Raw genomic sequence first — 19,282 nt, forward strand, 5'->3', positions numbered from 1 at the left:
GTTGAAGAAAAGGCAGATGAAGTTTTTCTTGTGCTGCTGTCGTGAAAGCTTTGATGGATGCCTATATACTGCACAAACTAAATCTTAGCTAGACTATTTAGCACTGACATTCCTAGCAATGAAAAAAGTCGCTCGTATGGATTTACTGGGACTTCACAGCACATTTCCAACCCCAGCTGAAGAATTTTACTTAAACACCAGGTCCAGTAAACAGAAGCAGGTCATTACCTAAAGTGTTGGAACTCAGATTACATAGTACTATATTTAAACAAGACATCATTTAAGCTTTTTCCCCAGTTAGCTAAAAATAAAGCAGATTTGATAGATGACCTATTGCTTTAAAGCAAATATGAAACCTCAACTTGTATTTTTTTTTTCATTTATTAACATATTTTCCAACAATTTCATCACTGTAAGTACTCCATAAACAGAGTTTGAAGGGATCAGAACGGATCAAAAATCACCTGTTGCTTCTTTTTTGGAGGAGGAGGAAGCAAACTTGTTTCCCCACCTATTCCCTGTCCCACTCCCAGGCCAGTGATAGCAGTGACTCACCCAGAGGCAGAAATGCAAGGCGGTTTCCAGCCATGGAGAGCTCATTGAGGCTTGGGAGCTGGCACAAATGGCGGGGAACATACCACAGGTGGTTCCGGTCTGCAGTCAGGTACTGCAGTGAGAGGCACATATGCAGCCTTTCGGGTAACGTTATCAAGCGATTGGTTGAAATATCCAGTGTTTGCAGCTCCCTCAGATCTCCAACCTCTACAATCCAAAAAGGAAGAGTGGAGATATGTTAATGTCATTGTTTTCATAAGCAAGACCAGAAAAACGCTCGCTGAAATCAAAAACAAAGGTCAGCTGTTTGCTGTCCTGTTCTTCCTCATAAAATACAGTTCTAAGAACCTGTGCTTAGAAACAATACTAGTTATCCCTATCACCATGGTCTTTCAGATCTCTCTGATAAGCAACAGCATTCTCATTTATGAGCTATCTCAAGACAGCGCGTTCGTGATCTGTTGATTACTATTAACAACACCAAGCAGTACCTGGGCCAAAAGCAGTTACCAAGAGACTTTTGCATGAGCCCAGCTTCATGCAAGCTGAAATTAATATTACATAATTTTAACATCTGAGGACACAACTTTGGTATCATCCTTACTTAAGCTGTTTTATTGCAAGAAAATATTACAATAAACTACAAATGATAATTGCAAAAGCTACAGTTTCTAGAGGTTCTCTCTTAGCATTTCAACAATCTGGTTAATATTTTTAGGAGAAGCAGTCTGTGTTCCATTTTATATAACGCTGTGGGACTTTTGCTGCAGATAACAAATGAAGATTCTCCAAGCCAGTAAGATGCAACCAACCAAGCAGCCTCACTCGTGTACCACAGCCATCTCCTTGCCTCTGGCCTTTGGGACCAGGGTGCCCTTCTTTAAGGGCAGACTGAGCTACATGCTAAGCAGCTCTATCAGCGTGCTGACTGATCAGGTACTCCCTACTTTACAGTTACTCTATAAATTAAGCAATTCTAATCCACTGTTGTCCCCAGACATGGAGAAACTGAGCAGTTTCTCTTTCTTTGTGGACACAGCAATGGAACTAACTCACTGAGCTCTCTCAGCCCTTGGTTCTCACAGTAATTCACAGCAGAACCAAATTCTCTTTGCCTTCAGCTGAATGAAATCAGCTTTCACATCTGGTAACTTCTAAACAAGGTTCACCAAAATTTTCTAGACTGGAAACATGAAGTAACCTACACAACCCAGAATTCAACACAACCTGAATGATTTACGGACCTACCACTGGTTGGTTGTTGGTCATTTTTAGAGAAAATAAATAGGATGACAGTGTTAAAGCTCAGGAGAACCTGTTGTGCCCTTTAGCTCCCTCTGCAGCAGGAGCTAGAAAATCCACTATTCCCTGAGCTCTGCCAGCATCCCTGAGCATCTTGAACGCTAAATACTAAGAAGTAAACAAAACACTGGGTTAATTTCAAGCTGCCTGCTATGCAATGGGAGAATGAGAAGCAGCAAGTTTGAAGTTGACCTTGGGAAAAAAATGCTAAAAATTTACTTTTAAGACAAGAAACATGACCAGAAGGGGGAAAAAAAAGGTAAATACAATGCAATTATTAGCAATTCTCAGAACAACAGTAATTTTGTGCTGTTACCTGCTGCAAAAATCCTAGCATAACTACAATAAAGAACCAACAGCAAAGGACATGAATCCTCTCATAAAGAAGTGACAAACTGCAGCTATACACAGTTCTGCAAACCTCTCACAGTTTCAACAGCAACCATAAGCTTTCTTAAAGTTTTTGTATGTTTCACCATAAGACTGAATAGCAAAAGCAAAGTGACATCTAAAAAGCAAAAGCCTGCTGTGTTAGAGAACTGCAGTAGGGCAGTCTAATTTTTAAAGAGATTTATATTCATCTAAAAAAGAAAAAAAAGCCATGCTTTAAAATAGTGACAGGAAGAGAGCCACCTACATTCAGCCAAACCACTGACCACATGCAGTCAATAATAGGCCTAGCTATTTTCATACACTAACCTTTTTCTCCACCACTAAAAACAGTTTTCTAATTCAGTTTTGGTCCAAAATCCCATAAATGCTACGGATGGCAAAGCTGGCAGAATTTCAAAGGCATTGCTGGAATGATACGTTTCAAATCTAAGAGGAAATAAAAGTATTCTCACTTTATCCTTCATCCAAAAAACACATACTTGTCCAAAACTTCATCCTCTCTACCTTAATCTTCCAATGCATACCAGATGTAAACATCCACTTTCAACCTATAGTGCCATATGTTACAGAAACACTCACCAACCCACGATGAAGTTAAAAAGTAAACCAAACCATTTAAAGCACCATCAGATGAAAGATGCAACTCCCAGACTCCCCACCATAGCGCTAAATGCTCACGTTGAAGAACACACTCAGACATTTACTGTTGACAATAAGCTGGTTTCAATCCAAAGCAAAGGAAAAAATAAAGAATAATAACACAAAATATAAGCAGCCCATCAATAAGTTCCTCAAACTTTTAGTTACTATTATCCACACTTTAAAACAAAATCACCACAAATACTGCAAGGTATTTTATCTGACAAGAACACTGAAAGGCTTACAAACCTCTCTTGCCATCACCTTATCAAACACTACAACATTTATGAGGGGGAGGCGTTGGAAATTTCAGGCAGATTCTGAAAACAGCTATTCCTAAGTAAAAAGAGCCAACAGGGAAGGGACTTAACTGGGAGATGGGATTTTTTACTGGTTAAGAAATAGACAAATGCACATCACTATTAGGCCACATTCAGGAGTCCTGATTACATTTATATGGAACTCAAATGTGTGCATTAACATTTATATTAGCTCTAGTATTAAGTTAAGACTATTAAAATCAACAACTATTAAAATCAACGTGAGCTCAAAGAAATTCCCAGCAGCTCTTCTGATCTCCTAACAGGACTTCTCAGGCTGGTGGAGGCACACCAAGGCCCAGCACCAAGTTCCTGTGCTGATTCTTGGACCCCAGTACGTCAGCTGTGTCCATCTGCACAGATTACTGCCTTCACATACTGTTGGGTGATTCTGTGGCTTAGCCATATGGTACAAACGTGCTCATGGGATGCTGTGCACCAAGTAGCTGACAGCCTGTAAATTCACATACTGCCTTACCTCACAGGAACTTATACATAGGCTTATAGCCAAAGTCCTGCCTACAGCCTTCTGAACGGGATTTCAATGACACCGATGTACATATGAATATTTCAGACTATTCTAAAACTGCCAGCACTCCAGTAATTAATTCAGCCTTTTCATCCTTATAACGTGGAGATTCAGAAGGGAGAACTGCAGATCCAAAAAGCAGCCTTCGCAGTCACTGCGATAGCTTTCCCAACCACTCGGAGAAAGGGACAAGTATATTGGCCTCTAACACGTGTATTTTCAAAAGAAAAGCTGCCTAATAAGTTCAGCTCTCAACACAGGGAGAGAAAATACCAGTGTACTTTCTCCAAAAAAAGAAATGAATCTTTCAAAGATTTTCAGAAGATTTCCAAAAGTTACCCAACTTCTACCAAAAGGCTCAGCGTTTGTATTAACACATCCAACAAAAGGGGAAAAATAACTGGCTCAGGTGGTTAAACGCCAGTTTTAAAAACCAGTTCCCATGGTTTAATCTGAAGAAGAGCCCATCTGTAAGCAACCAGCCTATGCAGCACAAGCACTGCCAAAGGCAATTCAAACCTCCTCAGCCTTCTGACAATACAGGCCGCATCAGCTGCAGAACTCAAAAATAAGTAAGCGCTTCCTTGAAATGTGAAGAGCAATCCCAGCTCTTGTCTGATGGGCCCATACCACAAAATTTCATTCAAAGATAAACAAAACACATGCACAGCTGAATGTGAGTGAGCAGAAGGCACAGGTTTACTTAAAATCAAATGCTTTCTGAGTCTTTCAGTCCAAGTAGAGGTAAAAAGAGGACAGGAAAGGGCTACAGACCTACCTGCATGAGTATGCACCTCAAAGCAGGATGCTAAGAGAAAGCAGAGAACCTACGAGGAATGGAAAAAGGGACTTATCAGCAAAGAGCTGCCACTTAGAGGTCAGACTGTAGAAATTAAATTAAACTGCCAGGAGGCCAGGAAAGTGGGAACTCACAGAGAACATCATAAACAAACAAAAGGTTTCTCGATAGGAAAGAGCAAGAAACTGAGAACTGGTCTCAATAAGGGGTAGAAACAGGGAAGACAATCCAAATATTAAACTAGCTTTTGGCATCATTTTTTTCCCCCTGTAAGAAAAATGCTGCATATGAGGACAAAGACAGAATACCTCACGGGAACAACGACAAAGCACTGAAAATTACCACATCCATTGCTAAAATGAAATGAAGCTACTTAGAAAATTTCCATCACAGAACACTGAAAAAAATGAGTTATATATCAGAAATGCAAGCTCAGGATCAGGGACTCGCCATGAAGAAGACATTTCCTTGGATAGTAGTCTAGGTCTGGAGACTAAACATAGTACCTGTATTAACCTAAGCTAATGTGACTTTGTGCTCTTTATTATCTTACATTAAGGGCAACCAGGGATAACCAGTGACTGCAAGACAAGAAGGATGAAAATGCAACCTCGATCATTCCAAATGTAAATCAAGTTATACTGGCTTATCTTTCTCTGATGAAACTCCTTAGTTAACACATGGGTGTCGTATCTCACAGCAAACAATTGGCATGGAAAAATATCACCAGTGGTGATATTCCTTGAGGGCTTACTTTGTTTAGAACTTCTATTTTCTGCCACGGTAAAAATAATTGTTAGGTTTTGCTTTGGTGACGAAATAAGCATTTCAAATACTGCTAACATGAGAGAGAATCCAATTACTATATAGAAAGAAAAGCAAGAACGTTTAGACTTCAATGGCTAAAATGGAATGAAGAATATCTGCTTGAAGCAATGGCACAAGAGAGGGACTGGTTATGCTGGTTCACAGGTTACAAGCCAGCACTGAAAATAAGTAATGCAATTTCTTAGTGTAGCTGGATCATCAGGAACAAAGATGTACATTAACACACCTTCATATTGTTCGCAGCGATGGTCCTGCTTTTATCATACAAACTTTTCCATATGGAACAATGCTGTCTGACACCCACACTGCAAACCCAGCAGCACACTGCTGTCCCACAACTGCAGTCACAGTCTTTGCTACCAGCCATTCAGTTAATTTCTTTCCAGCCTGTGGTACCCAAGGGGATGGATTCTTACTAGTCTTCGCAGAATCCAGCACTGTGGGGACTGGCTGCCATGTGAAGCTCTGGACTTCATGCACCTAGTGGTCCCTTTATATCCCAAGGTCCAAACAGAAAACAGTGGATTGCATCGGGAAGGGAACAAAGTGCTCACAGCTACCACACTCGATGTATGAAATGATAATCAACTTCCATGAACCTCAATACAAGACGCATTTCCCTATCAGATGATACGAATGAAAGACATTTGAAGTTTCTCATACTCACAAAGCTTATTACCTGTTCCATTTGAGAAAAATATATAAATATCTGTGCATGCCTGTAAAATTTAAATGTTTCTATTATCAGTTTAAGAACTCTACTGGACAGGAAACACAAGTTTAAGTAACCAAGAGCTTGAGGGAAAAGATCTTTTAGATCCACTCTAGGATGTCTCAGGAGAACTTAAATAGTTTTTAAAATGGTTAAAGCAAATTAAATAGCCTATCATGTATTACATTACATTTACTGTCTTACTAAGCAGCTCACATTTCATGGCCTATAAAAAAAAAAGATAAAAAATAAATCCTCTTGCACTAATTGGCACTTATGATAGACCTGCACCATCATCAAACAAGGAAGTTTGACCATAACTCAGAACTGGAATAATTAGATTTAAGGACAAAGAAAGGGGGAGGTGAAAAGAACTACATTTTGACACGGCTCTATGCAGAGTTTAACCATATTGTTAGTGAGAGTTTGAAAAACGTTCTGTTCCTCATGACTAACAAACCTGAAGGTGACTTATTCCTCTGTTTTTCTTGTGCAGACTAATATTTGCTCTATAATTTAAAAGAAAAAAACAGACAATGGGACTGGAAGATGTGCTGGGATACCGCAGAAACTATTTCACCAATAACCTGCTTTTAAACAAGGCCCTGAATGTGTTCAAACCCATAAAAACTAGATCCCATCCCAACTGACTGAAACTGAATCTGTCATTTTTAAGTAAACCTTGGTTCCACTTCATATAGATTTCCTGACTGGAAAGAACAAAGTTTCTTTGTGGAGCAACTGTTCTTCTGAATGAACCTACCCATGTAAGTAACGCCTCAAAGACGTTCCCAACTCTGCTTCCCCTACCTCAAACATTCACTATCCTGACACTATTTAAAATCATTTCAGCAGCAGACAAAACTCAACAAGTGCAAAATATATGATTCTACTGCACATACCACATACAATCTTTTATCCAAATTGTCACTGCTAAATGTCATGCACCGATTTAGTATCAAACCTTATTTACTTTGCACCATTGTTCACAAAGGTGGGAAGAGTGAAGTGTTCCAAAGTCCAATCTTGCAAAACAGCGACTTCCGTTTAGCAAAGTGACTGAAAACAGACATCGGGTGTGAGGGTCTCATTAAGGCAAACTCTCCCAAAGGTCAGTGGTTTCCCACCTCTTACCACAATTAAATTTAAACTGAGAATACACAAAGTTGCCAGTTTCATGTATCCTCTCTCTCCTCAACATCAGCACTGAAGCAGCAGGCTAAGAGCACAAACCTACAGCAGTTATTAGGTTGTGCTCCATGTTTACCTCAATACACAGGGCACCACTCCTAAGCCCACGCACGCCCCTGCAAACCTCTGCTGGTGGTTACCCACACAGGAAGGTCGATTCTCCAGCAAAGACAACTTCCCCAGCAATAAGTGATAGGAGGAGATGGACTGTCAGGAATCCACGTGATGCCAACAGAAGCAGCTACCAGAGCTATAAGGCTATGCATTTGCTCACATTATTTAAGACAGATGCCCTGCCAAATGCCCTTATATAAGATACTACTTTTTTAAATTGTTATTCTTTAACTTACCTAAGTGCTTGTGCTTACGCTTGCACAAACACATGTGGAATTCCACTTTGTTCCATAACTTGACAGTCTAAATGAGGATAGTTAGAACAAACCTGATCATAAATATACCAGAAATTAACATATGTGAGAACAGCCAAAAAGGATGGCCAGAGGAATAAGTACGGAAACAGGTTAAAGCAGTGAGTAAGGATTCATCCAACATAAAGAGTGAGGGTGCGGGGGAAGCAGATGTTTATAGACAAAGGTAACTGCAGGCCATGAGATCATCAGCCAGCCTTCTTTTCTCAGAAAACAACTTATTTTATTCCAGTGTGTCTGCCTAGTACTTCACTACCTAAGTGAGGTCCTGCTGTTAAACAAACACGTAACAGATGCAGAATTACTATGCGAACAGTTTGCTACAGTTTCATTAAATGACATCCCAAATTTCAGATAGAGGAGCCAATATAAATCGTGAAGAGATAGAATGGGGCTTCAGCAAGTTTACCACCTGGAAAACCCTGCTAGTTCCTTACAAAAAAATGTCTCATTAAGGAAGTGATGTATTTTTGCTGCTGTCTTTCCCCTGAGCAACAGCTGTTTACTTTTTTTTCCTGAGTATTCCTGGGTGGTATGATTGTAAGCAAATACAATATGAATAAAGCATGAGATCTTTTATGTTTCTCTTGTTTTATTTCTGTCTTACTATCTTTACTACTGCACATCACCCATAACTCACTGTGCACTCCTGTCAATATGTAAAACGCAAAAAAAAAAAAACCTCTTGGAAAACCTTTGTGAACAAAATAAAGAGCCAATGCTTTGAACTGAGATGCTGACTAACAAGAGATGGCTTAGAATATGCACAACAAGGCAATCATCACTTACAAACAAGGTAAACAAACAAAGTAAACAAGCTTCCTAAGCAAGTGATTAAGGATAGCTCAGGAAGCCACACAGACAGGGCCAATGGTAGCTCTAAGTTCCAGGACAGCTTCTTTTTTTCTTCTTCAGAGGAAAAAATTCAAGACAGACTGTTCTCTCTGACAAAGTAGCTCAGTACTTACGTGCTCCTAAACCATTACTACTTCAGTGTGTATTTAATCCAAGCAAAGACCTACCTGCTTGGACTGCTGCTATCAGCTGTTCTCAACCACCTGGGAAAGGGTATATCTTTGATTATTTTCTTAGGGTTGTGATTTTTCACCACACTTCTCCAGGAAATATCTAAATACATAACAAAAGCTATAGGCCAGGGTTAGATTTTCATCTTTCAGTGGAAAACTACTACACTGTATAAAGCCAAATTATGCCCGCTTATGGCAGCTACTGATCGTGATGCCCTTTCCTGGTAGCAGTAACAGGAGGTTCTCCAGCTCCTCCTTACTTCCCCAGCTGGTTTGTGCCCACATCTGCATCTGCAGGGTCACTCAGCAGGCTGATCTAATCATGAGGCAACTATTGAAAAATGGTACTGAGTAACAGCTAACAATTTCTAACCAAGCTTGTTACCAAAGGAGACAACACCAGACTTCAAACAGAACAACTACAGCCATGTCCCAAGCTGCAAGCTTTATCTCAATCCGTGGACAGTACCAATGCTTAGTATTTCAGACCAGCACAAAATGGACAAGGCTTACAATTAGACTCCAAATGATCCCACACTTGGCCATGCTGAATTTCATTCTCTTAGATAAACAAATAAATAGTCCTAGTCCATAAAGCTCTCAAACATTACATAATTACCAACTTGAGTATACTTGCTGTTGTTCTGCATCAAAGCTTTCAATAATGAATGACAATTTAATGCAGATTCGCACAATGCTAAGTTAAAGATGGCCCTTTACTTCGAATACCACAGCAATAAAATTAAGGTAACTGAAACACAGGTATCAAACTCTGCATGTGTGACATGAACCACAGGAAATTTAATCTCATGTAATACCTCTGGTTCCACACACTCTCCTTATAGGCTTTTACCATTTACATTTACTGTCAGTAAATGATGCATTTTATTTTGCCTTCATTTATTCAATAGACCAGCTGAGTAAAAACAAAGATATCAGTATTAAGTAGTTTTGATCTGAATTTCTCACAATGGCAAATGTAAAATAGCATTGCATGTGGCCAGAAAGATCAAAATGGAAATCCATACACTCTAAAATCCTTCTATTGCGCTGCATTAACAATTTCTTTTAGTTCACTTTCAAAGACTGAATAATTTTGTTCACCAAGCCTCCCTGAGCACTCATGCCCTACTAGTGAATTACATTTGCTTAATGCACACATAAAGTCAACTACCCGTTGATAGAGCTAATCATCATATGCAACTTATGGAAAGCCTAGGGCAAGTAAAAAAAACAAAACAAAACACACAAACAGCGAGGGGGGGAGGGGAGGACCAAAGAGACAGAAGTACATTCATAGACAGCTTTACTTTGTAAAGACATAGGAATTTAAGGGGAAAAAAATGTTAGCTTTTGGCATCCAACCCTGTAAAGTTACAAAATGTAGAGTCAAGAGCTTTTTCTTTGGTCACCAACGTTGATTCCCTACAACAGCAACAAATCAATTTTTCCACTCAAGCAGGAGGTTTTACACAAAATATCAGTAGCAAATTATTTTAAAAGTTCAGTTTACTGAAAATTACCTCTTAACTAAATAGCTGAATTGGATCTGTGAACTAACAGCTCCTGCATTCCATAAGCAAGTCTGCAGCCATATGTCTGACACAGCAGATGTCTGTCACAGCAGTCACACGCTGTTTAACTTCTACCTATCATCTTATGGTGGTAAATTATACAATTAAGTGCAGTTTTTCCACCATGAATTTATTTACAAATTGTGTTGGTAAGCACTGGCATAACCATACAGAAAAAATGTTCTGGCTTGCTTGGTTTACTTGATCTTTGTTTAAGACCCTCCTGTACTAAAGTCAGCACAGCAGAACACAGAGCTCTTTGGCAGCATAGTACCCTGCCATTTCTAATGCAAACCTGGAATTTGCAAAGCAGTGTTACATGCCCTTTTCCCACACATTTGCAAAGTGATGAAAAAATCTCACAGAAAAAGTTGAGTATCTGTTCAAAGCTGAGGTTTTCTGGAAATCTCACTAATGCGATTGAACATATTGCCCGTATTAGTTTTCTTATTACAGAAATACACCATTCAGATATAAAACGCATCTTTCTCAGCACATATCCAGCTCTCAAGATCTTGGGCGTTTTAATCCCAGCCTTGTCCATACACATCTGTTTTCAGCCATGTGAACAGCCATTGGAAATGTTTACGAGACAGGCCCTGAGCACCTTAAAATCCCCTCTAAATTCAGTTTTGCCTTTGGGTAACATATCTAAAAGGAAGTCTTTTAGAAGTATTTTTAAGAGCATCTGTTAAGAAGTTTCAGATATGAACTTCACATATATCACATATGTCTTTAAACAGGCAATCAATGAAGTCAGATCTTTACTATCAGAATCATCAGCACAAGAATTCAGTGCTGACAGATGAGTTATGAACTCACTTCCTCTGAAATTCCTTTACTTACAAAGTAAGTATTCGGCACTATATGACCACTCAACTTCAGACTGATTTCTTTGAATATGTTGACTGTCTCTAATAAGCTATTTTTTTGTAACAGACACTCCAAAGTAACGGAACTACTGCAAATCCCATACTCTTCCTCTCATAAGGAGAAACCAATGTGTGCATTGCACAAGAAGGAGAATCCACCTCGTGATAGCCCCAAGGTATGTTGCTCTGAACATGACTGTTGCCAGGCTTAACATGGAAAAGCCCTTGTACCAAATTCCACAGAAGAAGATTTGCTGCGCTCTTACAGGATATTCAGCAGACTGAAAGAAGTTCCAGAGAAGGGAGTGACAACTTGAAAATATAACACTAACTTACATGTTTTATTATAAGGTAGTTCTTTAAGGTAGTTCTTTTCTTAGGTAAGAAAAATTTCAATTTCTTTCTGTTTTGTTTTGTGTTTTTTTTTAAGGCATGAAAACTCAAACAACACATTATCTTAACAGAGTTCAAAGCATCCTAACATAATAAATCAAATGATGTCTACATTCATTTTCAGCAGTACTGAAGAGAGATGCACAGGAAAGCAGCCAGCTAAGCAACAAAGTACCGTGTCACCTCAGCTATGAAGACTCTCGGAGCTGCTGCCAAGAATTTGAGGATAGGAGAAAATTTGCCAGAGCTGTCAGGGATCTGTAGAGCTTTAGGGTCCACACTGGTGATACATGAAGTTAAAGGAACTATTAGTTATGATCATTTTGAATGGGCTTTCAAAAATTTATATAAACAGTACCTTCAAACAGCCAATGTAACATCACAACACTGGCTGACACAACTGCAAATCTGACTCCTGGTAACCTGCTTTCCTGCATCTGAGGTTCAACTCCACTGGAACTGAACTGACCAACAACAACTGCAGAATCTCCACTTCTATATAGTCAGTAACTTCACACAGCACAACCACTGCAAATCAAATATTAACTGAATTCAAATACAACCTTGACTACTTTCAAAGTTATTTTTTCCTGCTGCGTGCAACTTTCATAATGAGTTCTCTCCATAAACTTTGAATCTAAGCTTTCAAACAATCAAAAACAAAACCCACAACAAATAATTCTATTTGACCTTCATTATTTAGGTCTGTGTGCCAGGTCTAATCAGTTCTCACAGACACATTCTACTTCTTAAAATGACTGTAGAAACACATTTTCAAAACGAAAAGGAACAGAATGCATTGTTTTGATGGTACAGCCTGAAGCCCTTAGATCCGAGTTTTATCAAAGTATACTCTATCACTGATCAAAGCAGCAATGACAACTTAATGTTCTTTAAAGTTATATATTGCTGTATGAACTTCCCACTTTTGTCTTGTAGCCTCTGGCTCAGCATGTCATTGGGAGCTACTCAAAGGACAAGAGACTTTCAGAAACCCTCCATTCTGAAGCAGCAACTCAGTGATGGTAGAAGTGGAGATCTTATTTACTCTCAAAAATTCAGGGTTGTCATTTCTTCTGTGAAGATAATTAATTCAGTACATCATGGTGTGAACTATTTGCATGTGGTAGGAGCATTTCCTCATTGTCCCATTACCGATTTCAGTATCGCCAAAAGACACATCACCTCTGTGTTAAAAATCAGTACTTTAAATTCCTTGTCATTTAGTATTTTACATGCTATGTAGACTTTAAGCAAGGTTTGGAGGTTTCTTACACGTGTGACAGAGTGACACTTTTTAATCTGTATTTTAACAATTTACTAAGAAATCTGAGTTAACTAGAAAAAATACATGATTTTGCTTAATGAAATTCTTATATGGTTTCCACTTCAGCTTTTTTTAATAAAAAGGCTTAAAGTTGTGTAACATACCTACAGCACTTCTACAGTTATAAGATCTCCGATATCTCTCAAAGCCTAAAATCAATGCTTGCAACAACTACTTAAAGCATTCTCAGCATCTTCAAATCCCCAGCCCACCCCCCCCAGACAGGAGGAAAACCCCTGGCAAAACAATGCTTACAGTGACTGAGAAATCAACGGCTGCTCAACAGAAGCATGAGCCAGGATTCAAGAGGCAGAATCAAATCTCGTAACAATAGAATCCAGCACACTCTGCTCACAGCCTCTCTGGAATGCACATATCGTCCAAGTGCACCAACATTAGAAGCAGCATTCAAACTCATTCACCTTGGCACAATTCCCTCATCTCCCACCTAAAAAGCCCTTAAGGGGGACAGCTACCAGGGGGAAAGCCCATAGCCCAGGGCTTAGAAAACATACGTGTTCCTGCAAAGATTTTGATTTTCACAAATGTAGCACTACAAAGCTAGAAACACAACAGGCTCAAGAGTATCACTGATAATAATTAGAATGGCTTTTCTCTTCCCCGTCCTGATTTCACCTACACCTTCTTAGCTTTGCTACAAATTTCTTTTCAGTGAAGGAAAGGCACAGTTTGGAGGTAGGACGCATGGAACTGGCAAGGCCAGATTCTGCAAGTCTGACACATGGTATCTTTCACAATGATCTCACAGAATAGTAAAGAGCAAGTGGCAACAGATGGACCATTCTTAGTCTGAACCAGTTCATTTCGAAACACTAAAATCATGTCTACATACACACGCCTTGTGTACACACACCTACATAGACACACAGGGTATTGATGCTCACTGGAAATCAAAGTTGAAGACAGACTGGGCAACATCAGGTCATAGGCAGCCTTCCACTGAGATATTCTTGCCTTCTAAAAGCACATCTGTTCTACCATGGATGTAATAAAAAATTGTTATAAAAATTAAAACACAATTGGTGTCACTTTGAGAGATGTCACTTTCTAGATATGTGACGAGACCATAACTTTCACTAAGGCTCTGTGGCCAATAAGAACTATCAGCCAAAGATGGGAACCTTTACAGGTCAAATCACCCTCTGCCCAGATCATACAAAGAATTGAAATGAAATGAACATGTCTGAAACGCTGAGGTACTGAACCCTACGCTCAGACACTCCTGGATCTTTTTATCAACTGAGTAACCACATAAGAACACCGTTCATACCTTAAATACAGTCAACCAGGTAGAGTTCACAACTTAAAGGATCAACAAAAATAACGTAGGGACCTAAGAAAAAAAGTGTGTTGGAACCAACTCATCACCTTGCTAAAACATGCAATACAAAGAAGCTGAAATCAGTAACAAGTTACACACTTTAAGCAACTTCTAAATATTGTGGAGCTAGTGTTAGAAAGCCCAAACGCTTGCTAAGTTCCTGGTCTCTATGCTTTTACCTTACAAGGACGTGAGACTCCAAACTACTGACATGAAGCCATGACAGCAATTTGTTTGTCCCTGATCACTTCTCCAGATACATAATGACCACAGTTGTTTTAAGAACCACGTTTCATAAAACTGAAGGCATTTGGAAATCAGATGCACTGAGTAATATCGCTTTTTTAGAAGAATAACTAAAAACAACAAGCTAATTAAAATACCTTAGTTTCCAAATGTTTTTTCCAGTCATTGAGTTAAATTACAATAGCAAATTTTAAGTTAATTTACTAGCCCAGTAAGCCTAATATGCTAAGTAATATTTGGATATCCAGTTTAAATGTTAAAATTATGGCTACTTCCAGCTGCTTTCTACTAGCTTCCTGATTAATGAATTACAACACAGACACACCGAACACACGCATTTTTGACAACCTAGTGTGCAACACTACGGTGAGGAATACCACAGGCTGCTGTTGAAACATTTTTTCATTTTGGGTTTGTTTCTTTGTTTTTAATTCTTTGGCTCTTAAATTCACCTCTGCTGCAGTTACAGGAAATACTTCAGTTCCAGTACGCCCAGTAGAAGCCTATCTGGAAGAAGAGGTGGAACAAAAAAAGCCTACACTGGAATACATAAAACTGAAAACAGTCCTAGAATTTTTCTGACTGTATGTTTTTACTACTGTTTTTGCTACCAGCATCCACTGATGTTATAAACCTTCCACGGTGTACTAAAAATTGTTGCATGATACTAACAAAAAGGCTTTCAAAAGACTCTCAGTGAGGGGAAGTGCCATAGAACTATGGGAAAAAAAAAAGGAGCTGTTAAGAAGGAGCAAGCAGACAAACAGAGAATAGTGAACAGGTTGGTATACACAGATGACTCATTCTGACACGTTATCCAGGTTAGGGTATACAGAAAAACTTCAGTTGGTAAAAATTTCCAGGAATTTAATATAACTTTTTTTTTTCTTCTGTCTTCACTTCCCTCCCCATAAATTCAAAGCACTCAGAGGTACTCGCAGTCCTCCTGAGAATTTAAACCAAACCAAATATTTGAGAAATGCAGACTCTGTTATAAAATCTCACACCACCAACATCCTTAAATTAAATAGGCACCACTGTGTTTGGACATGCATGAAAGCTAATCTGTTAAGGAACAGCACTTGTACAATACACCACCCTGTGCTTTGGTCACCTCTGTTTAAGTCATGAAGTCCAATAACAGTAACCATCCACAAGGCCATTTTGTTCAGTTCTCCTGAGATAATCCTTTCCTATCATTTTCTAGGGGAATTTTTTCTTACAGAAAAAAAAATGTCACTCTTACAGACTGTCGGGACAGAGCTGTATAGGAGCTTACACAAAAATCAAAACATTTGAAAATGTTCTCCTGCTAGAAAGCCAAAGAATGTCTTAAAGTTACCATCAGATATTTTCACTGTGCTTCCACTAATACAGCATCATTACTAAAACCACGCTAACTGTGATGTTAAAAAAAAATCCAGTAAAAGGCAAGTGTTTGTACATTTCACGTTGACTTGGGTAAAGAACAATTATTTTGTTGTTCACCAGGAGAACTAGTATTAATTTCAGTTAGTAAGCCGACTGGTAAAATATATGCTCTTTTTAATAATTTATTGCAGGACTCATTTTACTGCATAAAACTGCATCTGCAAAGAAAACAGGCTTTTGTTTCATTTTAAATTTAAAAGACATCTATGTACTTCAGGATAAACAATTTTCTTATGACAAAAATTGAGGGATTTGTATTTAAGAGTTTGTGCTCCTTTAAATAGTCACAGACTTACTGAGTGCAAAGCCAGTGTAACCTAATCTATGTTTTCCTCAAATCCCCACAAGTCCATTTACTTAAAAACACCACACTCCTGGATTGGTGCCTGGCGTACCAAACCTGTCCCATCGTGCACACATGTTACTAAATTAGGAAAGCAGAGTGGACTAAGGTTACGCCAACTCTGAAAAAAGAACAGAGTCTGCATCAGTTTGTGCCTCGGCTTTTAAAGACACAATCACAAAAAAACCTTGAAAAAGTGTCAACACAACCTTGCTTAATCAGACTGTAATAAAAGCAGAAGGGAAAGATAGCAGGAAAAGACCTACAAAATACAAATTATTTTTTCCTCCACCTTCACCCCCAGCCCCCATCTTGAGGTTTCCAAATAAAAATATGAAAAACACATTTAAAAATGAAGTTAGACTGCATATTTTAATGCCAAGATCCAGAAAAAGAATAGTCTTGCTGGCATGCTGCAGCCCTGATCAGTGGAAATCTACTGTGAAAACAGAAGTAGGGAAAGGCATGTAAACACTACTTCTTAATTAAGATTTACTGAAATACCTTATATTGAGCTCTATTCAGAATTGCTATGTTGAGTATTCAGGAAGTCCTTACCAGTGAAATATTGGTATGAATAGTAAATACAGATATTGTATTTTAGAGTGACTTTTTTAAAAAAAGGGAGAAAAATGAATACAGTTTTCACATCTCAAAGCTTCCCTCGCCCCCAGTTAGCAAAGTATATTGCTAAGTCTGTTTTGCTTTGCATTTATCAATTAACACTCCTAGGTTTATTTTATAAATAGGCAGAGCAGAAATTAATTGTCGTTTGATTTAACCCTCCTCATCGTTAAAACTGAAGTTACCTATGCAAGACAGAAATGATACTGTAGAAGTTATATATAATTTTTAAATTCTGCTTCATGAACTCTTCCAGCCTTCCAGAAACACGAGGTGTTTCAGTTATAAAAGCCTCACTGATCTTACCGCTATTAATTTCTTATTAACTCGGAGAATTATTAATTACGGAGAGATAATTATTCATTTCCTAATAACAGGTAGGAAAACTCAGTCCTCCCCAAAATTAAACACAACTAACCTCATAAAGGTGTGGTCTCAACAAATGGAATGGGAACACCCAAGTTCTATTTCTGGTTAACACTGACTCCTGCTGTGGCCTGGAGCAAATCACTTCTGTTAAAACACTTTTCTGTCCTGGAAGATGATAACGCCCCCTTATCAGCTTCACAGAATCTCTCTAAAATGCTTTGAAGTCTTTTTTTTTTTTTTTTTTTTTTTTTTTAAGTCTACAAATGTATTATAATGGATCCTAAACTGACTATTTCTAAAACAATTTGCCTTAAAAAGAAGGATTTGAACAGAAGTGAAATGAAAAGTATGCATGTCATTAAGCTCCCCTAAATACCGCTGCAATTTGCACTTCTGAAACACCAAAGGCATATGAATAAATTGTCCTTTGGGTTCACACAGAAACGTTAATTAGAAATGGAAGCCCCACCTTTTGTTACATGAGAAAGAAAGGGCAGTATTCGGTAAACCTGAATTTGAGCGCTGCAGAGATTTGTACCTCCCTGCTGCCATCATTGCTCACACATCCCACTCACCTGCACTTTTGCTTCACAGACCAAAGAAACAACATCACATAGATCACATACAATTTGCTATTATCCGACTGTATGTTATTCATTTTGCCTGATCAATGCAATCAACTCAGAGCATTTAAGAACTGTTTCTGACAACAAACACAAAGGGAAACTTGGTCTAGCCCATATAAAGACAACTGCTGCTATATATCCACACACACTTTTCCATCTTCAAGAGAATTTTGCCTAAAGATGTGCTGGGATCATAAACCATACCCTATTCTCTGTATAATTACTTAAGCTTTTGCTCTTGACTTGGCAAAACATGAAGCTTTTCATTTTAGTATATCTATAATTAACTCCAACATGTGCTGAGTAAACATAACCTCATTTTTAATTAAATCTTTGAACAAGATGCTACAACTTGCCATTTCTAAGGAGAAGTATTTGTCAAGCAGCACGCAGTACAAGTCTAATCCTTGTCAAACACAAAACATTAGTCCACCTGAGTATAACCCGCCCTCTTTTCAGTCATTTGCTGTCCAAACATGCATTCAGTAACTACAAGACCAAGATGTAAGTTGAAAAATCATCACATCAAAACTTTGAGGCTAAAGTAAAATCAAGTCTAAGCAGTCATTTTTAAGTAAGAGGCAGAAAACTTACTAAAGACAACACACTCAAATAGACCTACCTAAAATCCTACATTAAAATGATGCATCAATTCCCTGGGAAATGAGAAATTTCTTAAAATAGAGTTACTATAACAATACAATCAGTCTTTCACTTACGCTACAACTAAGACTTTTCAAAACATATTCCCAGTAGTACTTCTAAATGGTCCTCAGGAATCTGAAGGATTTTAGTGGCACAGTTACACAGTAGAAAGTATGATGTTCAAGAATTACATTTTCCAGTGTCAACTAGAAGAACTGACGTGCTGTTGAGGACAACAAAAGATCCCGAGTTTGCCATTTGCAAAACAAAATGAAAGCTGTACACTTCAATGAAAAGGGCACTCAGAACTCTTATAAGGACTAAAATTCTCACCATGTTCACTTCTTTAGACTTATTTGCAGCTCTTTTAAGTAGCTCTTGTCTTAGAGAGGGTCTTTCAGTTAATTTTTTTTAATTGCTACAGATTAGATACTCTGACTCTGCATTAGACAAAAGCAGGTCCGTTTATTATTCCAAAGAATATACAAAACACGACTACAACAGCATTTCACGAAGCATTTTCTTCTTGCTATTTCGTGTTCCATTTCAATGTGCTCATTCTGGACAATTTTTCCATTTGCTTCTCACCAAATTCAGCCTAGTCTCCTTCCAAAGCTGGCAAGATGCATGAGGGAAGTCACACTGTTTAACTGCATCCAACCACCAAAACAATGTGCTCAGAGGCCAAAGTGCAAAAAGTTATCAACAGGTGATACCGACTTCACAGTGTTTGCTAAGCACAAAGGTAGGATTATTATTTACACTA

The 19,282-nt window shown here is 38.4% G+C and overlaps 1 protein-coding gene across 7 annotated transcripts in view; it reads right to left on the reverse strand.

The window, feature by feature from the left end:
* LRRC28 (leucine rich repeat containing 28) overlaps nt 1-19,282 on the reverse strand; it is a 50,157-nt gene that overhangs the window by 19,079 nt on the left and 11,796 nt on the right. For 5 of the 7 annotated variants that reach the window (XM_072345841.1, XM_072345843.1, XM_072345842.1 and 2 more), the window contains one exon: nt 556-762. In XM_072345841.1, coding sequence (XP_072201942.1) covers nt 556-762 — 207 coding nt within the window. Of the gene's footprint in view, nt 1-555; nt 763-2,556; nt 2,654-4,516; nt 4,553-19,282 lie in introns of those variants that run through there. The other 2 variants (XM_072345846.1, XM_072345848.1) reach the window with 2 other exon arrangements.

Source organism: Excalfactoria chinensis, chromosome 10 (assembly GCF_039878825.1).
Source record: "Excalfactoria chinensis isolate bCotChi1 chromosome 10, bCotChi1.hap2, whole genome shotgun sequence".
NCBI classification, from domain to species: Eukaryota; Metazoa; Chordata; class Aves; order Galliformes; family Phasianidae; genus Excalfactoria; species Excalfactoria chinensis.